The sequence below is a fragment of the Vicugna pacos genome, chromosome X, assembly GCF_048564905.1.
Source record: "Vicugna pacos chromosome X, VicPac4, whole genome shotgun sequence".
NCBI lineage: Eukaryota > Metazoa > Chordata > Mammalia > Artiodactyla > Camelidae > Vicugna > Vicugna pacos.
This window is the reverse complement of record NC_133023.1, coordinates 79,931,324-79,948,786: the sequence shown is the minus strand read 5'-3', so window position 1 is coordinate 79,948,786 and position 17,463 is coordinate 79,931,324. Positions and strand designations below refer to the sequence as shown.

General features: G+C 39.4%; 1 protein-coding gene across 1 annotated transcript in view; it reads right to left on the bottom strand.

Moving 5' to 3' along the window:
• The window catches only part of GUCY2F (guanylate cyclase 2F, retinal), a 101,390-nt gene extending 87,691 nt beyond the window's left edge, over window positions 1-13,699 (bottom strand). The window contains exons 1-2 of the mRNA XM_072956336.1: window positions 13,479-13,699; window positions 3,404-4,218 (exon numbers count right to left, since the gene is read on the bottom strand). Coding sequence (XP_072812437.1) covers window positions 3,404-4,133 — 730 coding nt within the window. The 5' untranslated portion in view covers window positions 4,134-4,218; window positions 13,479-13,699. The remainder of the gene's footprint in view (window positions 1-3,403; window positions 4,219-13,478) is intronic.
• Between the last annotated feature and the right edge of the window lie 3,764 nt (window positions 13,700-17,463).

The window sequence follows — 17,463 nt, the reverse complement described above, 5'->3', positions numbered from 1 at the left end:
TTGAAAGAAAATACCTTTCTCCTGGATAACCCTGAGGATTAAATGACATTATCTATATGCAAATACCTTGTAGACTGTAGAGAGCTGTTCACATGTAAAGAGGTATTATGGTTACTTTCATTGTCTCAATGGCAGCCTCTAATAACACCCTGCTGTTTCGCCTTCCAAGAGCCCACAACCATTATTATTGTTATCATCATCTTTACTGTTAAATTGTATCATTGTCTTGGTGTTATGTAAGCAAAATTTTGACAGATTTCTGAGAAAGACATTCCTTCTAACTCCAGTAAGGTGCCAGTGATATTTCCTAATTGGAAACATCCATTTACAAGAAAGAGAAGTGGCACACCAGCTGGCAATAGGTTTTCTCTACCCTCCCTCCCCACCACTGTCCCTCACTACCACCATAACTGCCACTGCCACTGCCACTGCCACATGCGACTGTGGTCACTGTTATTGTGAGCAGATCAGACGAAACCAATCTTACAACTATTTCCATTACTTCCAAATACTGCCAGTCCTCTCCAAAGGAAGTGATCCCCTCCCACTTTATTTTGTATATCACAAAAGGTCCTTCTCTGAAGGTTTGCTTGCGGGTCCACGGTGCTAAGAAGTAGTCTCATATCCAGCAGAATAAAGAAGAGGCCAGGCCTTGCCTTCCTCAGCTGAGATCACAAAAAAAACCTCAGTGCTTTTTCAGTCACAATAGTTAACAGCTAGGACTACTTTAACAGGCTCAGTCCTACCAGTTGAAAGGGACTAGAAAATCAGCTAGAGATTTGACCTAGTATTTGCTGGATCTAGTGTGATGTAGCCATCTTCACTGTTCTGTTGGCCCAATTCATACTCTTTGGCTTCTGGCTCTAGTTTCTCACCAGATCTCCCATTTTCTGATGGGACTGGAGATGTGCCTTGGACCCCAGGCCCCATGGCTAAAGTCCTGACGCTTTATGTTCATACTCTGGATCCTGCTTCTCGGGCTCTTATTGGCTGGAGCACTGCTCTCAATGGATGAGCAAGTGGATGACAAGTTTACCTTACTTTAAGACTCATTTCCCTTCTGCAACTCCTACTGTCATATCCCACCCACCACTTGGAGCACCTTGGCACAACTGACTGTGCCAAGTATGAGTCCCACACACTCTTTGGGACACTGCACACTGCGTTGCCAGAGGTCATACTCAGGCCACAGCTCAACCAATGCCTCAGTTTCCTTGCATCCACCTCCAACCCACACACATTCTGACTCATGTTGCTGAGGTCCCAGCATGTCTCACCTGAATCTGCCTATGTTTTATCAGCAACCAGAGACAAAGTCCTAGAGAGTAGAACTGTCTTCACTCCCTTTTGTTTCCCTTTCTGAGTTTCTACTGCACTTCCTGTTTCTGTTCTCCCTACCCAGAGTCTTCCCTTGCTCCATAACCACATTCCCTCCGACTCTAGGCTTCCCCACCCCCACCCCCATCCCCATGCCTCTTCTTAAAATTTCCATTCCCTTGTGAGCTGATCCACACTGTTGTAAAGAAAACAATTTCATCTTAAGACCAAAAATGACTGATAATTTAAAGCAAGGAACATTTCTTTTTGCACTTTCATGAACTTGAAGCATTTGTTCTTGACTCTTGCTACATTTTATAAGCATCTGGGAAGCTATTTAAAATACCTTTACTGCCCACCCACCCCCCACAGACTATCAGAATCTCTGGAGGTGGTACTCTGGCACCAATCATTTTGAAAAGATGTCCAGGTACTTCCAGTGTGCAGCCAGAGTGAGCATCACTGACCTAAAGGAATGAATCTCTAACACTAGGGCAATAATATGTACATTTGCTACCTCCCTGCCTCAAAAGAGTTGTGGGTGGTGAGCACTCGATTGTAACTTCTCTCAGTCTGACAACCCAAAGAGCTTCAGGGCCTGGATTTATTTAACATTTCATGGTAGAGGCCAAAATGTCATTTCGAAGCATATACTATTTAGAACGGGTGGGATGTGAAACACTCATGGAATGTAAACTTGCAGGAGACAGCTGGGCTTCATGAAGATTTGTAACATATTATAAAGTTATGATATTAAATATGTCAGCCTGTTTCTGGCATGACTCCTCCCTGGAAATGGTTTTATAGTTTTAAAAATAATTCTTTGCTCTGCTTTGAAAGTATCAAGCTCTATTATGAAGTATTCAGAGCCACAATGATTGCTTAACATTTATAGGATCTTGTAGACTGAAGCTGGAAGCAGACTACTGTAGTTCTTGGAATGAAAAATTCTTGCCTTCATCCTCCCATAATAATCATAATTAAAGTCCAATACTGGAGACATTCAAAACTTAAAATGGGCTTCTGGGTATAGGCCAGCCCTTAGCTGGACCAGTCTCTAACAAGCCCATTGTTATGTTAAGGAAATGATTGGGAACAGGACTAATCCTCCAAGTAATCAGTCTGACAAGTAGTTTCTGAGCTATCTGTCCTAAAGTGATAGAGTGGCTACAATGGAGGACGAGCAACGTTCCTACAATGCACTGCTACTTTCCAGGAAAAGGCAAAGTGGAGATGAAAAAATTGGAATAAAAAAAAATCAAAACCAGTGTCACAAGGGCTTGGAGTAAGTATATGTCAAAGACATCCATCTGATTTAAGAGGACCAGGAAGGGCTTCAAACCCAAATGACACCGAACTTGCCCTGGGTCAGTGGGTAGGTCCTTTGCTTCACACTTTGTCCATTGTCTCTGCAAGAATCGTCTTTGAACATAAAACTACTCTTGGCAGAAGAAAGGTAACCATTTAAGTCGGCTTCTCATTTTAACCTGCTTTCATTTATCAGCTAGGTCCCTCCATATCGTCTGGTTGTGTGCTGCAGAGAGAGAAGCCCTGCTTTGGGGAAGGGGGAGTGGTAAAAGAGCAAAGGGGGGATGTGAATTTGAGAGTCCAAAGTAGACAGGTTCTAAGTGAGATGTGAAGACACATGGGTACTGGGCACCTGTGAGGGAAAGTACCCAGAAGGGAATCAAAGGTAAATCTCTCTTCAGTGACTAGACCAGATAAAAATAGAGCCAAAAGCACACCTCTCTTTGGCTGATCTGAAACTACCAGGGTCCTAAGGGGTAGAGGGTGTGTGGCCACAGTTGCTCTCGATGCTATTCTTCCCCACCCAGGTGCTAAGGGCAGGCATTGGCACACAAGGGCATTTTAACCCCACAGGTCTTTGTACCTTTATTCAGTTCACAAAACAGGCTCTATTGAAACAGGACAGTCTTGGGGCCTTAGTGTGATTGAAAGGGACAAATGCATGAAGAACTGGGGAGTAATGTGCTATCCTGGGGTGTGAGGGTTGGAAGCCTTTTGAACATTGTAATATCCTTTCACTGAGGCCACATTTAAAGCTCAGCTGGGAGAAAGCACTCACTGCAAATTCTGTCTGCCTGGCGAATCCGCTGGAGAGCTTTCTGGATGCTTTGGCTGTCTTGTCCTGTGGTCAGGACGACCCCTACAGGTAGGCCGTGGCTCCGAAGAGCACCTGCCACTCGATTGGCTGTGTGCACCCAAATGTCTTCATCTGAGGAAATGACTCCAGCATGAGCCCACTGGAAATATTTCATGACAGTTACCAGCACCCGAATGGGAGAAGGGAGTGTCCGAGAAAAGGTCGGGTGGCTATTTTTATTGTCTAATTCATAATTCACACAAGCCCAAGAGAAAATCCCTTTGTCCCAGCTGTTTCCCAGGAGCGAGGCTGCCTCACAGTAGCCAGGGTTTGCAGGTCCAATAAATCCTGAGGCCATCTGGTGGTGGGAAATGAAACTGGCGAGGGCCCTGGAAGTCTGGCAGTCTTCGTTGAGAATCACGTATTTAAAAGAGTAATCCAGGTCCAACGATGAGTCCCTGTTGATCCGCTCAATGGCTAACCGAGCAGCAACTTCAGGCAGAGCCTTTGAGAACAACGGATCACAAGTCCAAGGGCCCACTACCCCTATCTTGTAGAGGGGTGCCCACACCTGCTGTGGGAGGGACGTAAGGGCCAGGAGACACAAACACCACCGGAGCTTGAAGGATGCAAGGCCATGGTTTCCTTGCTGTCTTCTGGGAGCCACAAACCAGAGCATAAGGTGAGAGAAAGGCCAGGGTCCCAAGAACATAGCTCTCCTGCTTCCAGCAGGCTAATGAAGAAATACCGGAAGATTAGTCTGCCTTCCCGAGATGGACAGTGGTGTTTCCAAATGCCTGTCAATTAGAAGTAAAGATGTGTTACATTATTCCTGCAGTTTCTGTAATAACACTTCTGAAAGAATGGCAAAGGAATGGCAGTCCTTAAATGGAAAGTTTCTTTCCCCTACCCTAACCAAATCTCCTCCTCTTCCTGTACTTCTTGTGATCCTTATCTCAGAAGATGGCGCTTCCATCTACTGTTCACCTACTTGCTCCAGTCAGAAACCTGCCAGCCAGCTGAGACTCTTCCTTCTTCTCTGCCCCCTCACTCAATCCATCACCAAGTTCTGTTGATTCAACTTCAGTAACAGCTGCCCTTTCACGGACTCATAAGGATTACATGGATTAACATACAGCAAATGCTTATAACAAGGTCTAGCATGTCATTAGCATTTTATTAGTGATATTATCGTTTTATAGTTTCAAATATGTCTACTTTTCTCCACCAGACTGCCCTCTTGGAGACAGACACAGATATAAATAGATAATGGCAATACAGAGTAAAAAGTGCTATAATTGAAGTAGCTCAGACAGAGGAAAACAGAGTGGATCACTCAAACCCAAATTTCAGGGGAGGAGGAGGGATGTCTCTCTGAGTTGAATATTGAAAAAAAGGAGGGGGTTGGTGCTAAGAACCTTCCAGTCATAAGACACAATATGCAGTAAGGGCCAGAGATTAAAAATGGGAAATGATACATTAGATTCTCAGAATCCCAAGGCATTTGTTCTGCTCAGCCAAGGCAGGGGCCAGATCACCAAAAGTCTTATTTGCCATTCGTAAGTTTTTAGATTTAATCCTGTATACAGCAGTTTTAAGCAGAGAAATGATATAGAAAGATTTCCATATGTAAAAGATTACTCAAGTATCAGTGTGAAGAACAGGTTGGAAAGGGAAAAGAATGCAGGCAGGGAGACCAGTTTGGATACTATTGTAGTAATCCACATGAGACGCGATGGCAGAACAAGAGAGGGGTAATGAAGATGTAGAAGAATAGAGATGGATTCCATCAAGATTAAAAATAATGAAGAGATTCAGAAGGTAAAACCAATAATAGCTTAGTAGAAAGTAAGGGGGATAAAAGAGGATGCCAAGATGGTTTTGGGCTTCAGAGCTAGGCAACTGGCTGGAAAATGACATAAATCTCTGAGATAGGGAATGCTAGAGGAAGGGGTGGGGGATATAATGTATTCTATTAGACATGTTGAACTGATGATGCCTGAAGAATATACAAGTAGCAAGATCCAGTCGACAATTTGACATATTGGATCTCATAATAGAAGCTGAGCCAGAGGTATAAATTTAAGTGTAATCAATTGATAGAAGGTAATTGAAGACATGGCAGTATATAAGATCAACACGAGAGAGTTGCAGAGTAAAGAAAGAACTCAGAGGACAAAACCCTGAGAACCTACAACACTCCAAAGTCAGGCAGAGAGAAAGAAAGTCATAATGAGAACTCCCATGAAAAGTCCAGAGAAACAGCAAAACCCAGGAGTCAGGGGTGTCTTACACCCCAAGGAAGATGACACTTTGAAGATGAAAAGTGTTTGTCCCATCTCACACTCTATTGAGAAGTCAGCTAACCTAAAGATAGAGGAAAGGTATGTATCCATCAGATTTGGATTCAGAGAGTAAGGCTACAAGTGGAAGGACCACAATGAGTCAAAAATGAATCAAAATAAGTGGAGTTAAGAAATGCAGAGAACTCTTTTAAGATAATGCAGGCAATCTCCATTTAGCCCTTGTCTGGCTTTATACCCCTATCTCCCTGTTCTCACTGGATGCTATAATAAATGCCTTGTTCTACAGACATATATCACATAGTCTATCAAGCATAGGATTTGGAAGATGCCATTCCTTCTTCCTGGAACATCCTCCTGTTTCCTCCCATACTCTACTTTGAGATTCTCCTGATGAACTCTACCTTCAAGACACAAAAGAAGCATTCCTTACACTGTGCAGCCTTAATTAACACTTCCAGGTTGAGTTCATTGTTTTTCCACCTGTGCCTCATATTTAGACCCATTAAGGAAGATGTTCCTCTGATTTATAAATTGTCCTTATTTCTGGTCTATGTTTTGACAAGGACACTGAACTATTTGATATCTCTGTATTTACAGGACCTCATACCTCCAACTACAAGGGGTGGGCAACAAGGAACAGAGACCATTGTATTGGGAGTTCCTAGAGATCTTCATCACCCTAATACCTAGCCAACACATAGTAGGTGCCAGATAAATGTTTGTGAAATGAATTAATAAAACACTAAAGTTGATCCAAGATCAAGAATAACCTCCCTAGACATAATAAGAAGAATTAACTGCTTGGGGAAGATGTTAATGAGGAAAATCCTTAGTGAATTTGTAATAACAACCAAAGATCAAAAAAAGGCATAACTTTTTTCAGGGCTGATAATCAGCACTGGTGTGTACCAGTAAAGCCTGACTGGTTGTTTACAGTCAGCAACAATTCTGCCTGTGCCAGGCCTGTTGGTTATTATTTTGACTGTCACCCCTAATTTTATGAAAAAGCCTGACTCCCCAAAAATCAGTCAGGGGTATATCTGCTGTATCTTATAGACCTACCACAAGAGTATGTGCCAACGTTTATCCACAGGTGAAAGCTGGTTAAAATGAGGGTCAAGAAGGACTTGGGAAGAAGAAACGTCTCACAAAACAGCATGACCCCCGGGGGAGGGGTACATAGGATTAAGGGTGAAACTTCCAACTTTGCCTTGTGGGTAGTGGAAAGGTAGTTCTGGGCTACTTACGTGCATAAGGACCTCAGTTTATACCTAGACCTTCAAAAATAATCTAGCCCAAACTCTCTCCCACCAAAATAAGTCTATTCTGTGTGCTGATTATGTTGAAAGCACAAGGGTAATATTCATGATGGATGAGGTGTGAGATGTGGACTGAGCCTCTAGAGACCTCCCAGCCTGGCATTCCAAGCTGAACTCTAGTCAGGAACCACCTGCTTCTCTCCACCCTTCTTCTCCACCCTCCACCAGCTCTGATCCTTTATTTGCTGAGGTAAAACCTGGGAGCCAGGGCACTGTAGGAGCAGCCTCTCCTCTGGAGTAGTATGGAAGGGGTTCCTATTTCCAATGTATAGTGTGACAAGGATATTGAACTGTATGATATCTCTGCCCTTATAGGATCTCACTCTTTCAACTACTAGTAGTGGGCAACAGTGAAGGCAATTCTTTATAGAGAACAGAGCTCTGCTCACAGCAGCAGGGCAAGGAGGCCAACTGACTGCCTCTTCTCTTCCAAACACCCCTAGTTTGATGGGTTATCTTCCAGCAGTGGTACATTTGAATCAGAAATTAGCACTTGGATAACAAAGGCTAAGACTTACTGAGTCCTTGCTTTGTATCAAACACTAGGCTATACTCTGCTTACATTATCTTATTTTAAAAACTCAATATATTGACTATAGTTCCCTGTGCTATATAGTAGGACCTTGTTGTTTATCTATTTTATATATAGTAGTTAGTATCTGCAAATCCTGAGCTCCCAATTTATCCCTCCTCACCCTCTTTCACCCCTTAGTAACCATAAGTTTGTTTTCTTTGTCTGTGACTCTGTCTCTGTTTTGTAAATAAGTTCATTTGTGTCTTTTTTTAATATTCCACATGTAAGTAAAACCATATTGTATTTTTTCTTTCTCTTTTTGGCTTACTTCAGTTACTTTGTAATGGTCTATAATGAAAAAGAATACAAAAAGAAAAGAATCACTATGATGTACACAAGAAATTAACACATTGTAAACCAACTATATTTCAATAAAAAATAAAATAAAAAATCAATTTAAAAAAACAACTTATCACAGCCCTTTGAAGTAGGTATTCTTATTACCCTCATTTACAGATGATGAAACTAAGGTTCAGGAAGGGCAGGTAACTTACTTGAGGGTACACGATAGTAGAATGGGATTTGTATCTCAAGTTGATCGAGCACCATACTAAACAGCCTGCTGACAGTCCCTAATCTATGAAGTCACTGAGACCATCTTTATTTTATACATTTTATGCTACCCGGACTGAGCTTGAATGATTCATTGGTGGTTTTTAAAAGGAATCCCTTTGTCCCTCATGAAATAATAAATTAGGTAATGAGGAAGAGAGGGATGGAGCAAACTGGGAGGAGCAAACAGAAATTTATGATCCAATCTAAAGGAATTTGTCACTAGTGTTCAAGCCAAACCTGGGGACCCCTCACTCAGGGTTCAAGGTTGCACAGTTGAGGATGGCGACCTCCAGAAAACTATGTTGTACTCTACACGAAGCTAATTCCAGCCCTTGAGAATAGAAATCTTGGGCGTACAACCTTTAGCACATTAGCTCTGATTCTTAACTTCCTCATCTGCAAAATTGAGATAGAATGCTGAGCATGCAGTTGTCTTTCAATAAGCACTAGTTCTTCCTTGCTGTTTGGAAAGAGGACCACATTGGGAATCAGAAAGCCTGGATCCTGAACCCAGTTCTGCCACTGACTCAGCACGTGACATTGAAGATATTGTTCCCCCTTCTAGGTCTCTCCTTTTTTCCCTCAGCTAAACTAGAGTATCTGCAAATCCCTTTCTTCTCTGACATGCATTGATCCTGGGATTCTGTACTTCTTCTAAGAAGTGACTTTTCTAAACCTCTGCAGTATTAAACTGCTTTCTGAATTCATTAAACATTCTCTAGGCTTTGCTGTTCTAATTAGCTTTTTTTTGCTGAAATGGTTTGTACTTGCTTCTATCTGGCAGATCCAGCTCATGATCATTTTTATTTTTAATCTAGAATCCTCTATCAAGTATCTAAAATGTGAAGTCCACCCTGCCATGCTGGAGTTATGCTACACTGAAAATCTGGGTTCCTAAAATCATTCACTATTATGTCATCACTATTAACAAATATACATTGAGAATCTGGTTTGTGCTGGGCCTATAGCTACAAAAAGAGTGGGGGAAGATAGGGCCTGGCCAAGAAATCTTAACCAGGAAAAGAAACGATGTACACCAGGAGGAAGAAAGCAATAATGTCCACCAACATGGCTCATATGTAAGGTCAAATTTGTAAATTCTTTGCTTGCTTTTGCTCACCACTGTTTCTCCAGAGTCCTGCGCAGTGCCTGACAGATAATAGGTATTCAGCAAATATTTTTTGAATAAATAGTGAAGAGGAGACATGGAGCACAAACAAAATGTTTTATATCACCATGTTCTTGAAAAGACTTTATTTTAGGCCTTGGTCAGGAACCAGTTATGGCAAATGATCCAGTAAGTAAAATTTGTATTCAAATTTCTAGTGCAGCTCTCTTTGCCCTCCCTATTAATGGAGAGAAAAACAACTCTAGAGAAAGCTCCTTAAATGATTTCCACTGATATGTAAAAGAATAATAATATTTAACACTTTCCCCTACTCCTCTTCATACAATGGTGTTTGTTTTTTAATAAAGGATGGGGAGAAATTTATGCCAAAGGAATTAATCTATAATATAATTTCAAAGTCAAGCATCAGTAACAGGTATATGAAGAAGGATGGACCACTTTTTGAATAGAAAATGAAGAGATTTTTGGTGCTCCTCAGATCTAAGTGATCAGCTGTCTATTCTAGTTATAAGGCCAGCATTTAAAAATTATAATCCAGGTCATTCCTCTTAAGCAGAATGTTTACCCACTCCAAGTACTAAAAAGTTTGTTTTTCAACAGCACTTTAAAGGATCATACACCATGATCAAGTGAGATTTATCCCTAGGATGCAAAGGTGACTCAAAATACATAAATCAATAAATGTGATATACTGCAAAATACTTAACAAAATGAAGGATTAAAATCACATTATCATCTCAATATCAATCAATAGATGCAGAAAAATAATTAGGAAAAATTCGACACCCTTTCATGATAAAAAACTCTCAACAAACTAGGTAGAGAAGGAATGTACCTCAACATAAAAAAGGCCATATATGATAAGCTCACAGCTAACATCATACTCAATGGTGAAATGTTAAAAGTTTTTCCTCTAGATCAAAACAGGAAAGGGATGCCCTTTCTCACCACTCCTATTCAACATGGTACTTGAAGTTCTAGCCAGAGCAATTAGGTAAGAAAAAAAAAACATAGAATGCATCCAAATTGGAAAGGAAGAAGTAAAAATATCTCAGTTACTAGATTACATAGAAATCCCTAATGACTCAAAAAAAAACCCCACCTATTAGATCTGATAAGTGTACTCAATAAAGGTGCAGGAACAAGATCAACATACAAAAATTAGTTGCATTTCTATATACTAACAATGAACTATCCAAAAAGGAAATTTTTTAAAAATCCCATTACAATAGCATCAATAATAATAAAATATCTAGGAATAAACTTGACCAATGAAATGAAAGACTTCTACACTGAAAGCTACAAAACATTGATGAAGGAAATGAAAGAATACACACAAATAAATGGAGTCAATGGACAAACATCCCAGATCATGGACTGGAAGACTTAATATTGTTAAAATGTCCATTCTACCCAAAGCAATCAGTAGATTCAGTAATATACCCATCAAAATCCTAATGGCATTTTTTACAGAAATGGAAAAAAATCCTAAAATTGATATGAAATCACAAAATAACTTGAATAGCCAAAGCAATCCTGAGAAAGAAGAACAGAGCCCCAGGTATCACACTTTCTGATATCAAAATATATTACAAAGCTACAGTAATCAAAACAGTGTAGTATTGGAATAATGACAGACATACAGCCCAATGGAACAGAATACAGAACATAGGGAAAAAAAACCCATGCATATAGAGTCAATTGATCTTTAACAAGGGAACTAAGAATACACAGTGAGGAAAGGTTAGTCTCTTCAACAAATGATATTAGGGAAACTGGATATCCACATTAAAAAAAAGTTGGAATCTTACTTTACATTATATACAAGAATTAACTCAAAATGGATCAAAAATCTAAATGTGTAAGAGCTAAATCTATGAAAATCCTAGAAGAAAAGGGAAAAGGCTTCTTGGCATTAGTCTTGGCAATGGCTTCTTGGATTTGATGCCAAAAGCAGAGTAAACAAAAGCAAAACTAGAAAAGGAGATTACATCATTCTAAAAAGTTCTTCTCAGCAAAGAAAATAATCATCAGGATGAAAAGGCAACATACAGAGCAGGAGGAAAATATTTGAAAATTCTATATCTGATAAGGGGTTTATATCCAAAATTTATAAGAAATTCCTACAACTCAACAGCAAAAACAAAAAAAAAAACCCCATGATTTTAAAATGGGCAAAGGACATGCATAGATGTTTCTCTGAAGAAGACATACAAATGGTGTATCTATGACAGTAGGTATATGAAAAGGTGCTCAACATCACTACTATCAGGGAAATACAACTCAAAACCACAATGAAATATCACCTCACATCTGTCAGAATGGCTATTATAAAAAAAAAGACATCAAATGTTGGCGAACATGTGGAGAAACTGGAACCCTTGCACACTGTGCACACTGTTGATGGGAATGTAAAATGGTGCAGCAGCTATGGAAAACAGTATGGACATTTCTCAAAAAATTAAAAATAGAATCACCATATAATCTAGTAATCCAACTTCTGGATATATATCTAAAAGAAGAAATCAGGCTTTCAAAGAGATATCTGCACTCCCACATTCATTGCAGCACTATTCACAGCAGCCAAGATACAGAAACAACCTAAATGTCCATCAATGAATGAATGGAAAAGAAGATATGGTATATATTCATAAAATGGAATATTATTAAGCCTTTAAAAGGAAGGAAATCCTGCCTTATGCAATAATATGGATGAACCCAAGGGATATTGTGCTAAGTGAAATAAGCTAGAACAAATACTTTATAATTTTACTTTTATGAGATATCTAAAATAGTCAAACTCATAGAAGCACAGAAGAGAATAGTGTTTGCTGAGGGCTATGGAGAGAGGGAAATGGGGAATTGTTATTCAACGGATATAGATGAAAATGATCTAGAGATCTGCTTTACAACGTGGTGCCTATAGTTAACAATATTGTATTTTGCACTTAAACATTTTTTAAAGGTAGATCTCATGTTAAGTGTTATTACCATAATAAAAATTTAAATAAAAATTTGGCTCTTTTTTTTTAGCATTTTTCAAGTTTACAAATTTACAACATGGGTACTTCTTCAAGCTACACATCAGAAAGTACCTCTTGCTATTTGTCACCACTGTTGTTGCCCTTTGTTAAACACCCCACAAGCTGAAGATTTGTCCCTCCATTCTTTCTGGCTCTATTTCATACATTAGGTGGTACTTCTAACTCTGCTAGGACTCCCTTGAGAACCAGAAAGTTCTCTGTTGCTCTAGAATTTAGTCTTGATCCCTGACCCCAGGATTTTGCAGAAGGAAACTTGATTTGGAAAAAAAATGTAGGAAGACAGAGAAGAGAGGAATATAGGGAGGGAAGGAAGGAAGGAAGGAAGGAAGGAAGGAAGGAAGGAAGGAATAAAAAGGGAAGGAGGGAAGATGCCCTAAGCTTTCACCTACTGATTTGGGTTTTAAAACAAAATTATAAAGCCCTTGTGTAAAAGACACTGTCTTCAAAACAAATAAGCTGAAACCTTCCTTGGGGTTAATGGGAAACATGGACATAACTAAAAGTTTGAAGATATGAAATTTTGAAAATAGAATACTACTGACCCACAGCTCTTCTGGGGTCACTGCCAAGGTAACTCAGGTTAGAACACCTGCATGGAATCGAGCTTCCATGGAAAGTAGCTAGAGCATAGGGATGCATCATTTCATTTCAAGTAGCTTTCACAATGTGATGGGAAGCCTGATTTCACAAGGAAAATGACTGTTCTTTAAACACATACAAAGAAAGACTATGACAAATAGCTCTTAGGAAAATGGTTCCTCATCCCAGCTTGTCAAGCTGAAAACTTCTGTGGATGATTGATCTTTACAGTTACAGCCTGAATCAACTTAACAGCTTGTGTACGACAACATCAGAAAGAAATAAAAAAGAATCATGAGAGAAACTAAATGAAAGCTTGGATGAGAGCCTTTCAGCCCAAATTTTGATTCAAAGTGTCTTGAAAGCTCTTCCTCCCTCCATTCTCCCCTTCTTTCTTCCTCTATTTCATTCTTTCTTTTGATTCTTTTTTACCCACTACATATTGCATTTAAAACTCATGTATCTCAGTCAGACGTCTGAGCTCCCAAGTAGGTTGTGTTTTTTCTCCCCGTTAAGATCTTTCTAATAAACAAGAGCTGTCAACTACTCACCATGTAATTCACTGCTCAAATGTCTTCAGTTTACTGTCTGTACATGCAAATCTCTGGCATGGCTACCCAGTGTGTCCATTTCAGTGCATCCTCTATGCGTTCACAATCCTGCCAAGGATTCCAGTCTTTTGATAAATTCCATTAATTGGGTAAATAATTGAGAGGGATAGTAAACCTTTTTGTAAATCACTCTTCAGCATCCCCAGACCAAGACTGGGATTAGGATTTAAAGAGACACTTCTAATCCTTTAAATTGATCCTACCTGTAACAGAGTTAGTGCTGACCTAAATGCATTGACCCAGAGATTAACAAACGAGTCTTCTGGATAAATGTGTCCTCCACAGAAGACTGCTTTCTTCTACCTTTCAAAGTTGGACTCACATGCCCTCGGATGTTGCCTCTGTATTCTTCCTTCTTCCTTTCTGTCTAGTAATCACACGTTGTCCTTTTTCCAGGATGGTTTTAAATGCCAGAACATTCATCAGTTGTGATTGCAGTCCAGGGTATGAAAGATGATGCAGTCTGGGTCCCTGCAAAGTTCAAAGTAGGTGAAGTTTGCCTCCTTCTGTTCTCCTTAAATGCCTTCACTGCCTTTCCTCCCAAGAGAGACCCCCAGCTCCCTCCCTTCAACTCTGCACACACCCTCATATTTTAAATCTACCCCCTTTCCCTTAGCAATTCTCTTTGTCATGAGCACCATCCATTCAAGGACCTGTTCTAGATTCCTAAGGTAAGAGCTGAGGTGTTGGTGGCTAAAAATGATTTCTATGAAATAATGGCTACCATGTGACAGACATTTTAAAAATAACAGCATTATTAAGACATAATTCACACAACAAAAATTCTTTCCTTTAAAGTGTACAATTTGGTGTTTTTCAATATGTGTAATCACAAGGTTGCACAACCATCATCACCATCCAATCCCAGAGCATTTTTATAACCCCTCCACAAAGAAATCCTGTACCCATTTAGCACTCACTGCCTATTCTTCCCTTCCTCCCTGCCCTTGTCAACCACCAATCTACTTTCTGTCTCTATGGAGTTGCCTATTCTGGACAAATTTATAAAAATTCAAGCATACAATCTGTGGTTATTTGTGACAGCATAATGTTTTCAAGGGTCATTCACGTTGTAGTATGCATCAGTACTTCATTCCTCTTTATGGCTGAATAATATTCCATTTCATTGGCTATATCACATTTGTTTACTCATTTATGAATGGATAAATACTTGGGTGATTTCCACTTTTTGACAATTATGAATAATACTTCTATGAACATTGTGTAAGTTTTTGTGTGGACACATGTTTTCAATTCTTTGGGGTATACAGCTAAACATGGAATTGCTTGGTCATGTGATAATTCTGTTTAACTTATTGAGAGACTGCCGAACTGTTTTCCAAGTTCTTGACAACACTTATTATCTGCCTTTTTTTAAACATGGTAGGCATCTTTACATGTATGTTATCTCATTGTATATTCACAGCAACCATGACAAAAGCTATTATTCCCTCCCCATTTTGTAAATGACTCAGAAAAGTCAGGCAATAATATTTATTTGTTGAGTACTGATAATATGACAGGCATTCTTGGAATCCCTATCTCCTTTAATCTACACAGTGATCCCATATGTTAGATACTGTTTGAATTGCAGATATAAAAAGAGGTTAAAGTAACTTACCCAAAGTCACACAGCCCCTAATCAGCGGGGCCAAAATTTAAACCCAGACAATCTGATTCTGGATAAGTGGCAGAGCCAGAATTCAAACCCAAGGCCATTTGGCTCCAACAAAGCCCATTCTTATCCTTGCTACATTCCACTAATTCATGTCTTGTACTATCCCTCCAATGCAGCTTGCACTACAACAAGGGCTCCAAGAAAACCTGGTGACTACCCAAAGGAAACAATCCCTAATTGTAGAATGTTGGGTAACCTGATAGAAATATTCATGCAAGTGAGGGCCCTCTAGCCTTCTCTATCTAAAAGCTAGCAGATACTTCTCAGGAAACTTATGATGAGGGCTAAGATGCTCAAGGGAGCACATTCAAGGAATGCTCCAAAATCCTGAATAGACATGAGATTCCAAATTTATAAGTAGGAATAGCTGGGAATTAGCATATAAATAAAATTTCTGAAGTGATTTTTTAATTAAGCATTCAACAAATATTTGTCTCTATGTTAATAATTATAGTTAACAGTAACAGAAAGTTCACTATGTGTTAGGCACTGCTCTATAGGTTTTATGTATACTAAATCACTGAATCATCACAACAGTCCTATAGGGTTTGCATTTATTATCATCTGCATTTTATAGATGAGGAAACTGGAGCACAGAGAGGTCAAGTAACTTGCCCAAGGGCATGCAGCTACTATGTAGTAGAGTTAGATTGGGGAAAAAAATGGTCTAGCTTCAGAGACAAGACTCTTAACCGTTGCCTTTTAAAAGCAATCACAGAGTGGGGCCATTGGATTTATCCATAAGCTCAAAAATACTCACTGAATCTCTAGACCTCAGTGACAGTGTAATTAATGATGACAAATGATAATAATTAATTTGGTTGCTTGTGAGTCTGAAAGTTACAAAAAACGTCAAATCCATTCATAAATACAATCTTAGGGATCATTTCTACCAACCTTTTAGAATCACTATGTCAGAAATATCAGCTACACTATCTGGTTAAATATTGTTCCTCAAGGGTCTTGTTGAAGAATGTTCATGGGATGCTACTAGATTTTAGTAAAGCTTATATCAGTTCCTGTTCTATATTCTCAATGTTGAAGCCTAACAATTTACAGAATTCAGTCATCTCTGGATAATCTTCACTTTCCAAGGAGTAATCACAAGACTGATTGTGAAACCAGACACATCTCTCTAGATTCCCTCTTAACTTCAGTTGCAAAGACAAAGAGTCCCTTAACATCTAATGATTTGGTTTATTTTTACAGCTAAACATAACAGGAAAACTTCAATTATATACATCAGTGTATATAGTGGCAAAGGCTTCCCATGACATTAGACTGGTATCTATGCATTCTTTTTGAGACTGAGATGCAAGATGAATAGTTCTGCATGGCTGGGGCCTGGGCTATAAGAATAGGTCTAGAATGGTGTGTTCCTAGTTAATCATCCAGAACAAGTCTTGGACAAGTAGCTCCTTGTAGTCAGGAAGTCACGTGAGAATCTAGAGCATGAGGGAGGTGGGGGAAGATGACAGAGAGTGGGAGAGGAAAACTACAAAAAAGGATGCTACACAAACGTCTGCATTTTGCCACAAGGGCTGCCATGTCATGTACAACCCCACTGAGGATAAGGAGGAAAACAAAATTTAACAGTTGCTGTGAGCTCTACATGCCAGCCACTGTGCTACAAGCATGAAAGACACTGTCTCATTGAAATGGTCACAAAAACTCTATAATGCACGTAATATTATTTTTTCCATTTTTGACAAGTGAGGCTTAGACAGAGCAGATAAATTACCCAGGCTCAAACCATCTAGTGCAGGCTCTGAACTGTAATTTTCATCTTCTCTTTAAACGTTATATAAACCCTACCCCACTGAATAAACCCTACTGTGAATTCAGTAGTAGTAACAAAGTTCTCTTTCTGATTGTAACACTCAACAAGATATATATTGGTTCTTAAAGGAAAGAGAGCTTTGAACAGCAGGAAATATAAAAATTACCAAGTATTGAACATCCCTGTCCCCCACAACTGGCACTATAAGCCTATTATTCCATTTGTCCCCACATCTTAGGGTTGTGGGGACAATTGTTATCCTCACTTTAGAGATGGAGAAAAAGGTAAAGTCCAGAGAGGTTATGTAACTTGGCCAAGGTCACACAGATAGTAAATGGTGCAGTCAGGGCTCAAATTCAGGCAACATGGCTTGAGGACTGGATGGTTAGTATGCCTTTTTTTTTTAGGGGAAGAGGTAACTAGATTTATTTGTCTACTTATTTTTTAAGTGGAGGTACTGGGACTTG